The sequence below is a fragment of the Saimiri boliviensis genome, chromosome 8 (assembly GCF_048565385.1).
Source record: "Saimiri boliviensis isolate mSaiBol1 chromosome 8, mSaiBol1.pri, whole genome shotgun sequence".
Lineage (NCBI taxonomy): Eukaryota > Metazoa > Chordata > Mammalia > Primates > Cebidae > Saimiri > Saimiri boliviensis.
The window spans coordinates 36,905,951-36,925,526 of NC_133456.1; the positions used below are offsets into that span (position 1 = coordinate 36,905,951).

At 41.3% G+C, this 19,576-nt stretch overlaps 1 protein-coding gene across 27 annotated transcripts in view; it reads left to right on the plus strand.

Annotated features, from left to right (window-relative positions):
- The window catches only part of ZBTB20 (zinc finger and BTB domain containing 20), a 790,532-nt gene extending 771,492 nt beyond the window's left edge, over nucleotides 1-19,040 (plus strand). For all 27 annotated transcript variants that reach the window (XM_074405337.1, XM_074405336.1, XM_074405331.1 and 24 more), the window contains 2 exons: nucleotides 5,155-6,759; nucleotides 17,573-19,040. In XM_074405337.1, the coding sequence (XP_074261438.1) occupies nucleotides 5,155-6,759; nucleotides 17,573-17,994 (2,027 nt within the window). In that variant the 3' untranslated portion in view covers nucleotides 17,995-19,040. The remainder of the gene's footprint in view (nucleotides 1-5,154; nucleotides 6,760-17,572) is intronic.
- Nucleotides 19,041-19,576: the final 536 nt, after the last annotated feature.

Consider the following 19,576-nt stretch of genomic DNA (forward strand, 5'->3'; position numbering starts at 1 on the left):
CCCTAGTGTGACTAACTTAACAAGCTGCACCTGTTTCATGTGCAGACCCACTTACCTCATCTGGTGGCCCAGATTAAAAGCTCAAAGGCTTTCTGGCCCTGCCACTTGACTTAGACGTATTGACTTGACCGAAATTTATATTGGTTTTCATTTGAGAGCTGGTGTTTCCTTCCAAGTCCAGAGACTTTAAATCCCCATCCCCCTCTATAGCATCTTACCCTTGCACTAGTCTCATTTTATATATCCTTTTGCTCTCCTGATTGAGAAAGGACTGGATTTCACACCTAATTAAAAGAGATTGTATTGCCTGCTGTTTCCTTTCTTGCTCATTTTCTCTTGTGAGCAGGCAGCTTTTTATTCTCATGCTAAGTCCTATCCCTGGACCCCTGCAGCTTAAGGGACAGGCAGGAGCAAGGTTTCTGCAAAACAGAGAGTCAGGCCCTCTATCCTCAATTCCCCACAGGCAGATTTTCCCTTCAGTACTCGCCTCTGCTGGAGCCCTGTCTGCGTTGTGCTCTCACAGAACAGTCACTTAGAATACATGATGACTTTCATTACTGCAATTCCTTCCATGTTTCCAGTAAATGCCATCACAGGCTGACTCTATATTTTTACTCTAGTGAAAAGGAGGTAGGTTATTATTTTAAAACAGAGAACTATTTTTATCACTTTCTCATTTTGCCGTTAGTTCTGTGTTCATAACACTGTGCATTTTTTATTTCAGGTGGGGAGGATCCCCAAATACACATAATCACATAATCTATGTAAAGTTTTGCGGTTTTGTACAGTTGATAGGGTTGTGGTTTGGGTTTTTTTTGTTGTTGTTTTTTTTTTTTTTTTGAATAGCCCAAATGCCTATTCAGTGCCAATCTAAGAAAGAATAGAGTTAGCATTTTCACACCATTCCTTCCTATACACTCTGTGAATAACCATCTAATCAAGATTTGTTTTCAATGGGGGACAAATCTTCTACAGTAGAGTATTTCAGATTTATTCCATTGGAATCTATACATTAATGCCCATTGGATGAAAAGGACATGCTCACAAAAGCCTGGACTTTGCCTTGCTGTGGCAGAAACTTTTTCCCACTGTATTAGTGTTAAAAATAAAAGAAAGCCTGGGAAAGGAATTGCCTCAGCATTGTGTGCTGGAGGAATGAGGTGTGCTTGAATGGGGAGGCAGGGTCCCCCTTTGCATCTGTACTCATATCAGCAAAAACGATTCAGCTTTTCATGGCTGTTCACTGCAGTGTGGGGCCAGTGTACTCAGGGAGATATTTAAGAATTGTGTCTACAAAATTCAATCAGGCATCTCAGGCCAGGTTGTGTACGTGTGCAGGTTTAAGTTTGTCTCTGTGGTTTTTAATGAAGTTGGTGGCAATATTATCGCAATAGTCTTAACTCAGACTATTTAGTAGATAACTTGATTGTTTAGATGAACTCAATTTGCAATCCAGTCTGGTCAAACAGTTTGTATTTTTCTCATGAACTTGTGTGTGTGTGTGTGTGATTATGTATGTTCACTTCTCATCTCTAAAGCAACCTTCATCATTACTTTCAGCGTCTTTCTTTTTTTCTACTGAGAATTAAGATAAATCTTGATCTTTGGGCACTTCAAGCTTCATTCCTCAGTGATCCACTGTTAAGCAGTGGAAAAGCATCAAGAGGCATAGGTTCTAATCCCAATCCTGCCACGTGCTACTGTGTAAAACTTTGGGCAAGTCATTTAAATATTTTGAGAGCCTCAACTTTCTCTATATGAAATAGTAATAATAAGACCTATCCTGAAGGGCTAGGCATGGTAGCTCATGCCTGTAATCCCGGCACTTTGGGAGGCCGAGTCAGACAGATCACTTGAGGTCAGAAGTTCAAGACCAACCTGGCCAACATGGTGCAACCCCGTCTACTAAAAATACAAAAATAATCCAGGTGTGGTGGCACACAACTGTAATCCCAGCTACTCAAGAGGCTGAGGCACAAGAATCGCTTAAACTCAGGAGTTGGAAGTTGTAGCACAAGAATCACTTAAACTCGGGAGTTGGAAGTTGTAGTGAGCTGAGATTGTGCCACTGCACTCCAGCCTGGGCAACAGAGCAAGACTCTGTAAAAAAAAAAAAAAAAAAAAAAAACACCTGTCTGGAACACATACAGGATTGTTGTAAGGAATAAATGAGATGTTACATGTAAAAGAGTTGTATACACTGTCAAACACTGTATGGATACTAATCATTATGATAACTGTGATAGAGCTAGAATTTCCCAGAATTATCTGAAAGAAAACTCTATCATATATGACATCTCTAGTGTCATTGCTGTAACTAGTGCGATGAGCAAATGTGTGTTTAAAGAGTGTTTTCAGTTGTGTAGAAAAAAATGTAATAAATCCATCCTACAAAGAGGTGATCACAGACACAACCAGTTTTACCACTTACTGTTTTACTTATATGAAAGAGACCTTGGTGATAGTAAAATTGTATATAGAAAATTATACATTATAGTGCCAAAATAGTTGTTTTACCTCTTGCATCGTGACGTATAAAAATATAAGTTCTTGGCCAGGCATGGTGGCTCACACCTGTAATCCCAGCACTTTGGGAGGCTGAGGCAGGCGGATCATGAGGTCAAGAGATTGAGAACATCTTGGCCAACATGGTGAAATCCCATCTCTACTAAAAAATACAAAAATTAGCTGGGCATGGTGGCATGTGCCTGTAGTCCCAGCTACTCAGGAGGCTGAGGCAAGAGAATTGCTTGAACCTGGGAGGTGGAGGTTGTGCCAGTGCACTCCAGCCTGGTGCCTGGCAACAGAGAGAGACCCTGTCTCAAAATAATAATAATAATAATAATAATAATAATAATAATAATAATAATGAGTTATTTAGGTTAGCTGACTGAGGCTATGTTGAAGTATCACAGCCTAGAAACATGAAAACCATGCTAAGTTATGGATAGGTATAAAAGTAGCTGGAGGTAGTACTGGGCAAAGCCTTTCACACAGCTTTAAAACAGATCCGTGGATCCTTAAGGGCCTGACCTCATTCAGGGGCAAACTATGCAATACAGTGAAGCAGTTAAGAGGGTGAACTCTAGAGCCAGACTGCCTGGGTTTAAATGCCAGTCTACCAGCAATTGCCTGTGTGTACTTGAGCAAGTTGCTTAATTTCTCTGGCCTCAGTTTCCTCACCTATAAAATGGGAATAATATGTACCTGTGATATTATCTCTGGCCTCAGTTTCCTCACCTGTAAAATGGGAATAATATCATGGTTGCTGTGAAGATTAAATGAAATCATACACATAAAGCAGTTAGAACAGTAACCCCTAAAAAAAGTTATCTTGTGATTGCTATTGTGTTATGTCTGTATGGTGAACTCAGCAAGAACTTGAAATTTGGTCTGCTGCTGACTGAGTTCCTGAATAGCCCTTCCTGGGTTATTTGTGCCTTCCTTTAGGCCCATACTTTGTATTAACACAGTTACAGGAGATTCACCTTAACTTTTTAATCTGCTAAAGAGAACTTGTCTTACATAAGTTAAAATGATAGAATCTGTACCCTAATACAATATTTTAGGCACATAACAGACCTGATAGAGTCAGAACAAGAAAGAATGCTCTTACACAAATTAGCGCAAATTGTATTATTGAACATTTATTAAGTTAAGCTCATACCATGTGAGGGTGATTGAGTGAAGCAAGGTAGAACAGTTCACTGAATTCAGTTTCCTGAACAAGTCTTCTATCCCCAGGTAGAGCAGAAAGAGTGTGAGGAGGTAGACCTTCTTCCCATCTGAAGGCTGTTACCATTCAGGTGGCTTCTCACAAGACGGAGAGATTGGGGCCACAGGCCAACAATCAGTGCTTGGGCCATTTGGTTTGGAAAGCCCACTTGTTTCACTTTCCCTAGCTGATTGTTCAGTTGTAAAGGCAAGGGGGAATCTGACTGAAGCATTATTTGGAGGGGAATTCTCTAGAGGTGAGCTAGAAAACTAATAAAACCCTAAGGTAGCCACCTGTTTTGTTTCTCATTCTGAATCCAAATCTTATCAACATTATCCCTTGTCATACAGCCTGCAGTATAGGAGTGGCAGTGGGTCAGGCTATCTGCAGCCTCCACGTAGCTGTTGCCTTCCCCCCCGGAGCTGTTTAATACTTCCCTGCAGCAAGTACATAAAGCACCCTATTACCCAAGGAGATCGTATATCCCATTCCTGGTTTACTCCTGCTATCCTGGCCTAATTATTAACAATGCCTCCTTTCACTCTTGAAAGTGCCACATTTGAATAATAGATATGATCACCAAGGTACTCTAGTCTCCTGGGTAAGAACTGCCATCTCTGACCTTTTTATCATTCCTTCTTCATTAAGCCTCAGAAAATTCAGAAAACCATCTATATCACATGCAACCACCCTGGAAAGTGCTCAAACAGGTTGTCAGAGACGACCAAGAAGAATGAGTAGATACAGAAAGCAGCCATGGAGTGCCCCTTTAGCTAGCAGATTGCTTTCTGTAGCTATCAATCATCTGGAAAACATGGTAGTGACTGGTAGACATGTTAGTCCGGGTTGAATTTTCCAAGAATTTTTGCATACATGTTGTAGGTTTTGATAATATGACATATAACTTAATAGGAAGGGGGTTTATTTGTTGACTATGAATGTGGTCACTGTGTATACATAAAATAAGGGGCTTTGATAAGTTGGGGGAGATGTAAACTTTCCCAAGGGACCTAGGCTTAGGCGTGTCTAAAGTGGAGGCAAAGTAAATAAATACATAAATAAACATAAAGTGGAGGTAGAGTGTTCATAAAAACAAGTCTTCCATTTGCCTTTCAGTTCTTTGCTTTAGGAATAGCAGGCAAACAAACCATCTGGTTATTAGGCCACTCTACCTCAGCTGCAGCTCTGGGGAATTAATATGGATGCCCAAAATGGCTGCCGTACTAACACCGGAATTGGAGCAAAATTCAAGACCCTATTCCCTTAGGCCATCATACCTGCTACTTGTATGTCGCAGCCTGTCCATCTCCCCGCTTGCCTATGTAAGGGCGGTGCTTCTAGGAGCCATGACCATTACTCACCTGAAACCTAGGTGTTAGGAATGCAGCCAACTAGATCTGACCCATGCCCTGTTTTGTGTCTGCGTTGACATGCTGCAGGTGACATCAGTTGCAAGGGGATGACCGAGCGCATTCACAGCATCAACCTTCACAACTTCAGCAATTCCGTGCTCGAGACCCTCAACGAGCAGCGCAACCGTGGCCACTTCTGTGACGTAACGGTGCGCATCCACGGGAGCATGCTGCGCGCACACCGCTGCGTGCTGGCAGCCGGCAGCCCCTTCTTCCAGGACAAACTGCTGCTTGGCTACAGCGACATCGAGATCCCGTCGGTGGTGTCAGTGCAGTCAGTGCAAAAGCTCATTGACTTCATGTACAGCGGCGTGCTACGGGTCTCGCAGTCGGAAGCTCTGCAGATCCTCACCGCCGCCAGCATCCTGCAGATTAAAACAGTCATCGACGAGTGCACGCGCATCGTGTCACAGAACGTGGGCGATGTGTTCCCGGGAATCCAGGACTCAGGCCAGGACACGCCGCGGGGCACGCCCGAGTCAGGCACATCTGGCCAGAGCAGCGACACGGAATCGGGCTACCTGCAGAGCCACCCACAGCACAGCGTGGACAGGATCTACTCGGCACTCTATGCGTGCTCCATGCAGAATGGCAGCGGCGAGCGCTCTTTTTACAGCGGCGCAGTGGTCAGCCACCATGAGACCGCGCTCGGCCTGCCCCGCGACCACCACATGGAAGACCCCAGCTGGATCACACGCATCCACGAGCGCTCGCAGCAGATGGAACGCTACCTATCCACCACCCCCGAGACCACGCACTGCCGCAAGCAGCCCCGGCCTGTGCGCATCCAGACCCTAGTGGGCAACATCCACATCAAGCAGGAGATGGAGGACGACTACGATTACTACGGGCAGCAAAGGGTGCAGATCCTGGAGCGCAACGAATCCGAGGAGTGCACGGAAGACACAGACCAGGCAGAGGGTACCGAGAGTGAGCCCAAAGGTGAAAGCTTCGACTCGGGCGTCAGCTCCTCCATAGGCACGGAGCCTGACTCGGTGGAGCAGCAGTTTGGGCCTGGGGCGGCGCGGGACAGCCAAGCTGAACCCGCCCAACCCGAGCAGGCTGCAGAAGCCCCTGCCGAAGGTGGTCCGCAGCCAAACCAGCTAGAAACAGGCGCTTCCTCTCCGGAGAGAAGCAATGAAGTGGAGATGGACAGCACAGTTATCACTGTCAGCAACAGCTCCGACAAGAGCGTCCTGCAACAGCCTTCGGTCAGCACGTCCATCGGACAGCCATTGCCAAGTACCCAGCTCTACTTACGCCAGACAGAAACCCTCACCAGCAACCTGAGGATGCCTCTGACCTTGACCAGCAACACACAGGTCATTGGCACAGCTGGCAACACCTACCTGCCAGCCCTCTTCACTACCCAGCCCGCGGGCAGCGGCCCCAAGCCTTTCCTCTTCAGCCTGCCACAGCCCCTGGCAGGCCAGCAGACCCAGTTTGTGACAGTGTCCCAGCCCGGCCTGTCGACCTTTACTGCACAGCTGCCAGCGCCACAGCCCCTGGCCTCATCCGCAGGCCACAGCACAGCCAGTGGGCAAGGCGAAAAAAAGCCTTATGAGTGCACTCTCTGCAACAAGACTTTCACCGCCAAACAGAACTACGTCAAGCACATGTTCGTACACACAGGTGAGTGCTGCCCTACCCGGAAGCCTGGCAGCAGGGGCTGAGGGGTCTGTGGGAAGGCAAGGTAAGAGAGCAGGTTGAAGGGAAGGTTTGGGGTCATCATTTCAGATTTTAAAGAGACTCCACCAAAGCCTCTTCTAAAAGCCCCAACTATGTTCCTCCCATCATAAGAACAAAGCACCATGCCACCAAGAGACACCGTCACAGAAACCCTTTATGGAGAAGGGATGTCCTAGGGATATCCAGACTGCTGAAGAGAAGACTTGAGGCATCATATAAGCCATATTCAAGTATTTGTGTTTCAGAGGCAGCATATTGTAGTCAGGAAGAGCTTGAGCTCTAGAGCAAGATGGCTTGGCTTTGAATTCAGGCTTAACCACTACTAAACTTTGTCACCTTGAAAAAATTACTTTTCTGTACTTCAGTTTCCTTGTCTATAAAATGAAAATAATATTGATACACCTTCCTTGTAGTGTTGTCTTGAGAATAAATTAATGGATGTGAAGTCTTTAGAGTAGTTCTTCACACATAAGTGCTCTATAAGTGGTAGCTATTATTAAGATGGTTAAGAGGAGTAGACATTCAGTTTGTATAGTTTAGCTCCAAAAGGTAGAACTAGACCAATGATTGGATGCTATCAGGAGATACTTTCCACTAAATAAAAGAAAAAGCTTGTTAACAATCAGAACCTGCCCTAATATCAGATAGACTGCTTTTAAATGGAGTGCATTTCTATAATTAGAGGCATTCAAGAAAATAATGGATGGATATTTTTAGGAATTTTGTACACAGGATTCAGTTAACAAGATGTTTAAGATCGTGTTTCATCCCTGGAATCTGTGATTCCCAAGCTAAGATCTCCTGACCTCTCAGCCAGTCCTTTTTCCTAGCTCCATAATGGGACAGAGATACAGCGTTTCCATAAAATTGGATATTCCATCCATGTGCCTCCATATAAGTGACCACCTAAGCAACTGTGATTTCACATAGATTCTCTTGGACCTAAGTATACCTACAACAGTAATGATCAGTATATTTAAAATTCTTTTTTTCTTTTCTTTCTTTCTTTTTTTTTTTTTTTTTTTTTGGTGAGACAAGGTCTGACTTTGTCACCCAGGCTGAAGTGCAGTGGCATGATCTCGGCTCACTGCAGCCTCAACCTCCCCGGCTCAAGCAATCCCCTGACTTCAGCCTCCCAAGTAGCTGGGACTACAGGCACATGCCACCACACCCGTTTAATTTTTTTATTTTTTGTGGAGATATGGTTTCACCATGTCGCCCACACTGATCTCAAACTCCTGAGCTCAAGCCATCTGCCTGCCTCAGCCTCCCAAAGTTCTGAGATTATAGGCGTGAGTCACTGTGCCTCAGAATACCCCTATTAAATGATGAATAATTTACCAGGGAAAAGTTATATGCTTTAATTCTGATACGTGAAAACAAATTAGTTTGTCAAAACAACCTTGTTTCCCAGATCAGCTAGTAGGAATCCAAGAGACAGGGCATAAAACAGCAAAGTTTAGATTGGGGACTGAAGGGAAAGAAAACAACAGAGATGGAGGCAAGGCATCAAACTTGGAATTGTACAACTGAAATGGAACATTGCTTAAGATAAACTTTGCCTTCTTTGCGATCTTATTTAAGTCAGGACATTATGTACATTAATGTGCGTACTTTTATGAGAATCAGTTTTTCAAGATCACAGTATTCACACTTCCAAATAAATAAAGTGACTCACTACTAAATTTAGGAAGAAAATTGGGTAGTGGTAAATCACTATGTTTATTTGGGATAAATGTGACTGCACTAATAACCTGAGGTCAGTCACAAGAAATTTTTCATGTGGTATGGGTATCACCATTATTAGGTGAATTAATCAAACAGTAATGTGTTTATTTTGAGCAACTTATGATTTGTAGAGTGCTGTCACATAGTGTATATCCTTTCCTCCCCCAGATAGCTGATTTATAAGGCATTAAAAAGGATCCTCAGGAGGGATATAGGAAGGACCATTTGTGAAAGTGTCTCCTTAGCCAAAGTTGACTTTGCTGTCCTTGGATCCATAAGCATACCTACTCTCCCCTCCGTACATCTCTTCAACTAGACCTATCAGATATAAAATTCACACATTCTATTAGATCACACAGTGAAATTAGGCTTTAAATTTGCAACATAAAATTTTCAGTGTACTACCAAAAAGTATCTTCTTGATGTATAAATACATTTCTCCAATGGATTCACCAAAGTCTTCTCTGGTTAACCAAGATAACTAGATTTGGGCATGAGAAAACCAGCAAAGGATTTGTACGCTCAGACATTATAGATGCAAAAGCTATAGGTAGAGTCATTTTATAAATCTGAGTTAAAGTGTGGACTTCAGTTCTCTGGTAAATTCTGAACGTCTTCAGTTAATTATGAATGTTGTTGTAATGGTGTGTATAATATAGCCCCATCGGAAAATCATAATGTATATATATCAGTCAGGCACCCAATTTAAAAGAAGTAATTCTCTTTCCTTTTATTCTAGAATTATTTGGCAGTAGCAGTTTGGAAATCCTATCTGTCTTTCCAGACTTTTGTCTAACTGAAGGGGTCCCTAACCTAACAAACTTTTAGAACAATTGGTCTAGATTTTCAAAAGGCGTGACAGCCGGAACATGTGGAAATAATTCAAGACCTGAATTCATTGTAGCTCGTATTTCCAAAGTTCTTTTCAATTTCTGGGGAAAACATTAAAAAAAAAAAAGAGGAGCCTCACAACTTTCCAAGAGCCTGGTGAAGTGATAAAAATTCAGAGCAAAATGTCCAAATGTTAGTATAGAAAGATTCTAGAGAGCACGGAGATATTTCCAAGAGTAGGTTTGGACTCAGTGTTCCCACCCATACTCTAACCAAAAGAATCCAAAAAAGAAATAATAGCTTGACAAAGTTAAAAAGAAAGAAGAAATTTGGGTTTTCTCCATCACAGCTGCTATGCAAACCAATAGATCTGCAGAGTGACTGGTTTAGCAATTCAGTATCTCCAAAGTTTAATATAGATGGTACTTGCTTTCAACAACTGCAGAGGTAAGTTGTGTGTAATGGTACACAACTATGGTCCCAGATACTCAGGAAACTGAAGTGGGAAGGTCTCATGGGCCCAGGATTTTCTAGGTCAACCTGGGTACCCATCTCTTAAAAAAAAAAAAAAAAGACCTGAAGAGAATCAATTCTAAGATTCAGAGTCCAATGACAATTTTGTACTGCTCTATGTTAATCTTTCACATTATTGAAAAAAAGTGTTTAAAGCCAGGCATGGTGACTCACGCCTGTAATCCCAGCACTCTGTGAGGTAATGGTGGGAAGATCACTTGAGCCCAAGAGTTTGAGAGCAGCCTGGACAACTTGGCAAGACCCCAGCTCTACAAAAACTATAAAAATTAGCCAGGCATGGTGCTGCATGCCTATAGTTCCAGCTACTTGGGAGGCTGAAGTGGGAAGATCACTTGAGCCCAGGAGGCAGAGGTTGCAGTGAGCGGAGATCACACCAATGCACTCCAGCCCGGGCAACACAGCAGGACTCTGTCTCAAAAAATAATAATAACGAGTATTTGAGACAAAGACGTAGCATGTCATACTGATTTTGGAGCTAGGCTCTACCTTTAAGAATCAAGGAAGCTTTAATTATAAATCATATTTCATAGTGAATATAACCGAGAAATTTTAAGTGGAGGCATAAATGAAAGATTATTGTATTGGGATTAGATGATTTGGATCCAGTTTTGTTTCTTCTAAAGGGCTACGCGTCCTTCAACAAACCAATTGATTTCATAACCCTCAGTTTCTTTGAGTTTAAAATAGAAATGATTTTTTCTGCCTTTTGAGTAGTTTTAAACGTATGATGCATGTGAGAGCTTTTCAGAAGAGGCAAAGTGTTACTTAACTTAAAAAAAAAAAAAAATCCTTATCATTATTACTTTTTGCCCCTACCACCCAGGAGACACTGAGTTTCTTTGCTCTATTTCTTGTCTTTGAATAATACACATTTGATATGTGTCCTTCCTCTTCGGAATTTAAATGCTGAAACTTATGTTATACTCCTTGGATTTCTCTTGAATATTCTTCATAACAAGAATATTTTTATTCCTTAACAATTTTTATAAGAGTAAAATAAAATTCCTCATCTAAATACTCTTTATCAACTGCTAAACAAACCACGGTAGGACTTCATTACCTCTAGGAATTTCTTTCATTCACTTAATGCAGCTTCATAAAAGTTGTGATAAAGGAAACTAAGAATTAAGGGCATGTTTGGAAGCAACAGAATTCAAGAAAAAAACAAACCATCCTGTCAGGGAACAAAGCGGTCCTCCTGTCTGCCCCCTTCCATCAAGAGAAAAAACAGAAGTCACATAATGGAATTGAAATGAAAGGGAAAGATAGAGAATATAAGAAGGATAAGCCTTGGTGTCAACATGGATGTGGAAGGTAAGCAATAGGGAAAATTCAAAGATAACCCTGGAGCAGTGTGATACCCACATTAGCAGCATGCAAATTATGTTCCCCCCTCTTTAACCCTTACCCTAGATGTCCTGAGTCAGTCACTCAGGTGATGGAGCCCAGCAGTCTGTGTAACAAGTCCTGGTTCATGCTGAAGTTGAGAATCAATCCCTTAGAGGGCTAAACCTAGGTAATTAGAAGAATGGCATCAGATTGCTTTTGTTACATAGCATCATTCTTTAAAATTCCACAAAGAATCTGTTTAGAAAAAGTAAATCAGGCTGGGCGTGGTGGCTCACGCCTGTAATCCCATTGCTTTGGGAGGCTGAGGTGGGTGGATCACGAGATCAGGAGTTCAGGAGTTCGAGACCAGCCTGGCCAACAAGGTCTGTCTCTACTAAACCATGTCTCTACTAAAAATACAAAAAATTAGCTGGGCATGGTGGCAGACACCTGTAATCCCAGCTATTCAGGAGGCTGAGGAAGGAAAATCACTTAAACCTGGGAGGCGGAGGTTACAGTGAGCCAAGACCACACCACTGCACTCCAGCCTGGGCAACAGAGTGAGACTTCATCTCAAAAAAATAAATAAATAAAATAGGAAAAGTGAATCAAAATTATGGATCAAAGCTTGATTTTATAGTGGAATTATATCACAGAAACTAACCACTCACACATAAGAAGTAAGTTGAGTCTTCCAAATTACATGGCAAATGTATCCCTTCTGGTACTTAGCAGTACTGACTCGTATTATTAATATTATCATGTGTTATCTTTACACCTTCCCATTAGAATGTAAACCCTGTGAGAGCAGAAAAACACACACACACACACACACACACACACACACACACAGAGACATGCACTTCATACACATATATATACATGTATATTATACTTTATATGCTCATTCATTTGGTGAATGTGCACATTCACCAATAACCACCTGGTCTGTAAAACCTATCGAAATAAAATAAACAAAAGAAAATTTTAAAATGTGAACATGCGTTCCAGGAGAATTTAATTCAAGGAACTTATACACAGATACATTCTTTTCACAGCAAGACTTTTAATTTTTTTTTATTTTGCTGGAGAATATTTTGTACACATATCTGTGTTCACACTTTTTTTTCACCTACAAAAGGTAAATGTTTTGGCCTTTTCTGAATCATATTATCAACAGCCCATTCATTGGTGACTGTTTTTAGCCCATTGGTATCCTCTGCACATATGATAATTTTGCTTATTACTTTGAGAAGGTCAGCTATTTCAGCCATGATTTCAATGTAAATAGACATAGTAACTATGGTAGCATAACAATGTTGGTGATTGGGCCATAACAGTCATATCAAGATAATGTGTTAATCCTCATATGGAGCTTGGACTACTAATTGTATCAAGCCAGTGGATGTAAAGGAACAAGTATAAGGCTTGTAGTGAGAAAGCCTTGATATTATCACTTTCTGACTGAGTGACTTTGGGTAAGTTCTATAGTCAACCTAAGCCTCAGTTTTTCAGATCTTTTACTTTAAATGGTTGCTCTGTGAATTAAATAACATAATTTATATGAAAACACTTAATTATGAATGCTGTAAAATTATCACAGCCATTAATGTGTTATAGTGTAGCATTATACATTTTGCAGATAAGGAATTGTTAACAGGAGAGGAAGATAATCTGGTTGGGCTGGTACTGTATTCTCAGGTGTGACTGACTTCTTAGGTGACCTTCAAGATGTTAGTACAACTCTCTAATTGGATATACTATCTTCTGGGGATGTTGATATCCACTCTGGTCACAAAGTTGTAAGAAAAGTCAAGTAACATGGGTGGAACTCTCTAAAGTTCTGCTGAAAACTAAAATATCTTAGTTGTCACTGAAGCCACAGATATTTTGTGAATGCAACATACTCCCAATAGGGAGTCCCTCTTAGCCTCACAGTCCAAGCTGGCAACATGATCACATCCCCAGGGAATGAACAGAAAGGCTGGCAGGCGGTCACACCACTGATATCTCAGGCATGTGGGCCCCCCTTTAGCCAGACTTCTCTGGATGGAGACTAGACTCTGCAGCCAGTAAAAGCTCCATATGATTCCATCTGAGCGGACTTCCATTGTTAATACTGAACCTTTCCCATTTTCTGGTCAAGTCTGAATGTTCCCCATTCAGAGGACCTGCACTTTCAAGTATTCCTTCTGCTCTCCTCACCCATGGCCACCTTCCGTTACCCACCTTCTCCTCTTTCTCCTGCTTCCTTGCTGCCTGCTGTCTCATCAAGCACCCTGCCTCGGTTTTTTGACCTGTCACTATACTCACGAAAGAGGAGGGCATTGTGCTAGGGCAGATGATGGGGAGGCAGAGAGAACAGGAGAGTCAGGTAGCAACAGTGCTTCTGAAAAATCTCCTGATAACAGCATTCATCGTCCTTTTCACAGCTCAGGAGAAGCCCTGGTTAAAATGGGGAAAAAATCAGTAGAATAAGTGGGTTCTTTCTGAGCCCCCAGAGCAAGAGGTTGCTATTCAAAATTGGGTGTCTGTACCCATTAGGATGGCTTTTACTTGAACTTTGTGAGCTTACGGCAGAACCCTTTGCATCTTCTAACCTAAGCAGTATCTTACTCTTTTTTTTTCCACTTGTCAGTCATGGCAGAGTAAGTGTCAGAGCTGGTCCATGAGAAGAAGGTGATGAGGAGGCATTGAAAATTTGAGAAAAATGTATACTTTTACCATGCCCAACACCCTTGACAAGCAGTAAAGGACACCACCTCCCCCTCAATTTCTTCCCTTGCTGTTTGGTTTCTGTGCCTCTAATGCTCAGTGCCTGCTTTCCTAGGAAATTCCCTGTGCTCTGTGCTGACATCTTATCCATATACCACTTCTTGCCTTTTGCATATATATTTGAGAGAGTAGACTATACGCTAAACTCTGAATTACATAGCTGCAATATAATCACTGGTTTTATTGATTATCTGAAATAATTTTTTTTTTAATTCAGGATTGGCTTCTGTATGCCATGCACATCATTTTGCAGTTGATTTCATTTATCCTTGGTTCCTTCATGATGAATGGAACAGTTTAATTTTTCTTAAAATGACCACATACTCTGTACTAAATGCTTTATCTCTTCAATTTTGAAAACACCTTCATGAGACAGGTACTTACTATATTATTCTCAAGTTATAGATAAGGAAACTGAGGCTTATAGAGGTTACATTACATGCCCAAGCCACTCAGCCAAGGAAATAGAATTCATATCTGACTCCTACATCTATATAGCCCCAAAATGGATCATTTTAAAGTGAAGAAATTTATATGACCTTCCCCTTGATGTTATAATTCAAGTATCCACTTTTTACTCTTTGTCCCTTTCTGACAAATCAGGCTTGCCATTTCCTGACCATAGGCTTAAACCTGGAAAGCCATCTCTGACCACTTATCTTCACTTTTCCCTTCTTTACTTGGAGAGCAACAATCAACAGACCTCATCCATTTTATGTATAATGTCTAAAACCATTTTGGGATTGCTGTAAGTACTATGCAAGAAAATAGTGCGAAAAAATTTTTTATTGAAACACAATAATTCATTCCTGCTGGGTGACTGTATTTCAAATTTATACATGCAGAATGAAAGTTGTGAGCACCTCACTAATCTGAAAATATACCCCATTTAGTAAGACCGTTCCTGAAATACCTATACTCCACCATCATAGCACCTTAATAATTGTAGAGAGCACCTTCCTTTAAGAAGCTCCCAAGTGCTTTGCAAACATTTCTCCTTATTAAGTAACGTACCATTGTTCTGTGGCAGAGAAGGAAACAGGATACTTTGTCTTATTTAAAACGTGGGACTGTGAATACATTCAGTGACTAAGCAGGTTGCCTTCAGGTCATTCACTGACAAAGCCAGGATTAGAGTCTTCAGGGGTTGTGGTCCACCATGGTCTGAGGACCACTAAATCTGCAAAGGACCATGTGACAAGTGCCTGGTTCAACTCTTCACATACGGAAGGTGAAACAAACCCAGAGAGATGAAAACACTTAAAAAGCCCAGGGTCACATGGGTAATTAATGGTAGAACCAATACTACATGCATACAAACAACATACCTATATATGCTATGGAGAGAAACATGACAACTGTGAAGAATCAATTTATAGACAGATTAAGAGAGTGTGAAAATAAAAAGGCTTCATCGGTGACCTTGCCTCAAGGAAGAACACACAGAAGGTAAAAGTTTCAAACAGCAGAGCATTTTAACATAGGTGAAGTTTCAACTTCCTAGCAGCCAAAATACCATCTGGAAGGTACGCTTCCCATAAAAGGTGACAGGCGGACACGATTTAAATGACAATTGGCCAGCCTATCATAGCCTCTATAAATTTTCTGAAAGCATGAGGATACCAAAGACCAGCGGACTTCCAGGCATGTTTACAGCTGACAGAAATCTTTCAGCTAAAAACGTGCATGACTGTCTCTCTTAGGGAATCTCTTACTTAAAAAAAAAAAAAAAAAAAAGTACCAATATAAACACTATGCATAGACTGAGGTCTTCAGCAAATTGAGATTATTAGCAATGAGGCATCCCTAACTTTTCCTGTTTTAATCTGAAAGTAAAATTCTTCTCTTCTAACCCTGTGATTTTATGCATCATACTGTCTGGTCAGTATGCTTCAAAGCCTATCTATTTATGTTTGAAAACACAACAAAAAAGAATCTTCCTGATGAGAGAAAATTTAATAAAACAGATCATGAGCATACGGCACTTAATACCAACCTGCCACGTAGTAAACACTCAATACATGGTGATTGTTTTTATTGCTGCTATTACCATAATACATCGAAGCTCTTCTATTTGATAATGGGAAAAATGGAAAAACAGTCAAGGCATATATTTTAAATGGAAGTTAGCTCAAATTTTAAGATTTCTTACCCTGATGCATAGTTCAGATGTTGAAGTATTACCCTAAGGAGTTTCAGAGGCTTTGGGTTTTAGTTTGGGTCATGGAAGAGTATGTAGAAGAAGGACATTTTTCTCTGAGGTAAGTGCCTACACTGGGCAGTCAGGAATAAGATGGTAGAAATGGACCAAACACTTTAATGCAGTTCATCTCACCTGCCAGAAGCAGAGCTGAGAACAAACAGCACAAACAAAGCAAGTCTTTAAGTAATTATCTAAAGAGATGTCACAGGCCCATGGACTTTAAGAATACCTCATGTGGTCATTCAGTGACTGGGTATTGTTACTTACCTCACTGTTTGTAACAAACTTGATCATTTGGTTTCTAAGCCAAGCCAAAGCACTAAACTGAGGAGAAAGAAGGGCTTCTGCCAACAGGCTGAGAACAAAGGAGGAGGCAGGAAAACTATTTTAAAAACTGACCCAAGAGTTCAAAAACCATATGGAAGCATTTAATGGGGGTGGGAGGTAGCCTTGTAATAAGAACACCATGCATGTATTCCCACACTGCTCTCGGTGGTCTGCAAAGTGATTTCATATGTATTTTATGTCAACACCAGCACAGTGAGGTAAGTAAGACTGTATACCTCAGAGGCATTTGGTGATTTGTCAGAATGGTGTGTAGTGTGTTGGTGCCCAGATTTGAACAGGACCATTTGAGTCTGATATCATCATGTTGCCCACTCTCTACTCAGCCTCCACACCTGCTGAGGCCACTCTCCAGCTCAGTACAGTCAATAGAGAACAGGCAATTAACCCTTAAGTTACCTGTTAGGAAGATTTATGTCTAAAGTAGACAAACTTGAAAGTATAGCTCTTCAAAATGACTTATTCCTATGTTGGCAAATATTTTCCAAACTCATCATCAAAACATAGGTGTATTTATTAGACAGACTACTAGAAGTGGGAACTTTCCCCAAGGAATCAAGCTGTATGACCAATGTTCTTGGTTATCAAGAATTCTAGAGCACCCATGTCTCCAAAGATCTTTCTTCTCTCTAATGTTAATGGGAAACACTAAATCCTCCAATCAGATCACTGAAAGTGACCCCCTTCAAAAGTAGCCCTCCCTTTTCCACAGAATGACCTTTGAAGACTTTTAGTGGGGAATATCTGGTAGCTTTCCAGGAGAGCCATTTTATGGCATAGGGAAATGGAAAACAAAACTGTCTTGGCATCACCATAAAGCAAAATTACCCTGCACATGAGAGGCTAGGAGGGCCTGGATTTTTCCAATCAAGGATGATCCATTAAGGGATCAGATTTTATTTTTTTAATTTTTTTGTTTTTCTTTTTTGTTGTCTTGTTTCCTGTCCTTCATTCTCCGTCCCTTGCTATGTCTCGCTCTGTCCTGCTTGCTGTCTCTTCCTACATCAACAGGTGAGAAGCCCCACCAATGCAGCATCTGTTGGCGCTCCTTCTCCTTAAAGGATTACCTTATCAAGCACATGGTGACACACACAGGAGTGCGGGCATACCAGTGTAGTATCTGCAACAAGCGCTTCACCCAGAAGAGCTCCCTCAACGTGCACATGCGCCTCCACCGGGGAGAGAAGTCCTACGAGTGCTACATCTGCAAAAAGAAGTTCTCTCACAAGACCCTCCTGGAGCGACACGTGGCCCTGCACAGTGCCAGCAATGGGACCCCTCCTGCGGGCACACCCCCAGGTGCCCGCGCTGGCCCCCCAGGTGTGGTGGCCTGCACGGAGGGGACCACTTACGTCTGCTCCGTCTGTCCAGCAAAGTTTGACCAAATCGAGCAGTTCAACGACCACATGAGGATGCATGTGTCTGACGGATAAGTAGTATCTTTCTCTCTTTCTTATGAACAAAACAAAACAACAACAAAAAAACAAACAAAAAAGCTATGGCACTAGAATTTAAGAAATGTTTTGGTTTCATTTTTACTTTCTGTTTTTGTTTTTGTTTCGTTTCATTTTGTACTACATGAAGAACTGTTTTTTGCCTGCTGGTACATTACATTTCTGGAGGCTTGGGTGAATAATAGTTTTCCCAGTCTCCCTCGGATGGTGGCCTTAAGGCCTGGTAGTGCTTCAAGAGGTCCACTGGTTGGATCTCTAGCTACTGGCCTCTAAATACAACCCTTCTTTACAAAAAAATCTTTTAAAAAAAAAAGTAAAAAAAAAAAAAAAAATTCCACTTGTGAAGAGCACTACAAAAAATATATAACAAAATCTAAAAGGCCTACTGTCTTTAAGTACACCGCTTGCAGTGTTTCAGTGGACATTTTCACAATTCTGGCCGCTTGGACTTCACAGTAACCAGTTAAAACTGTGGAATATCACTTCTGGTTGAAAATCCAGAGGAAAGGCCCTGCTGTTTTCCGCCTACCACGTTGTCTGATTTCATAAAAGGGCTGTGGGGGTGGGAAGGGCAGTGGGTTCGGTGGTGTGGGAAAGAAAGACGAATGGCAGGCTTCTCCCCCAGATTCTGCCCGGGTCCACACACCCTGGCCCACGTTCTCCATATCCCCCCTTGCAGCAGAAGCCAGGAAGACTTGGACAAGCAACAAGCAACAGTGGCTATCGTATTTATTCAGTGTCTTCGCTGAGCCACAGCCTCAGCACAATCAAGAGGGACTTTCATGAAAGGCAGGAATGCAGATAAAACAAAGATATCAGAAATTTGCACCTATGTTTTTAGGTACAAGAGAAGGATTATTTCCAACAATCTTTGCAAAAAAAAAAAAGTGTCAAGATATATTCTTGTGGAAGAGAAAAAGAAAGAGAAATGGAGGGTGGGGGGAACAATAAAAAGTTCTTGAGGCTTTTTTAATTCAAAATTTTATAGAGGGGCAAAAGTGACGTTTACCAGATAGAATGCTGATTTTTTAAATATATTTACAACAGTATTTGTGTAAAAAAAAAACAAAAAAAGTGAAATTGTTAAAGGTAATTTTTTTTCATTTTGGTTTTGCATACACTGCCACCAATTCCTTCTCTTTTATTTCACACACATATATATATTTTTTGGTAAGTCAAGACTGTTAAGGTTAGCGATACTGCTTCCAGATAGAAAGAATAAAAGGCAACTAAAGTTATATTTGAAAGAGAGGAAGGATATTTTCTTCATATTTTTTTTAATTTTTCTTAATTTTTATTATTTTAAGTATTGCCTGGGTTGATGAGGGCCTCTGTGGCCAGCCCATCCCTGCTGTAATTTGAATTGCTGCTTTGTATTTTGATATGTAGTTCTTTGACTTTAGCAAGCTTAAGTTGCCCCACCGAATAATTTTTTCAACTGATTCATCTAGAATTCTGTTCTTTTTCATGGAAGAGACTGTATCTTTCAGAAAGAGATTGCTTGCTTCTCCAAAATTTCATTGAGATCTTACAATCCTAGAATTTCTATTGACTTTACTTT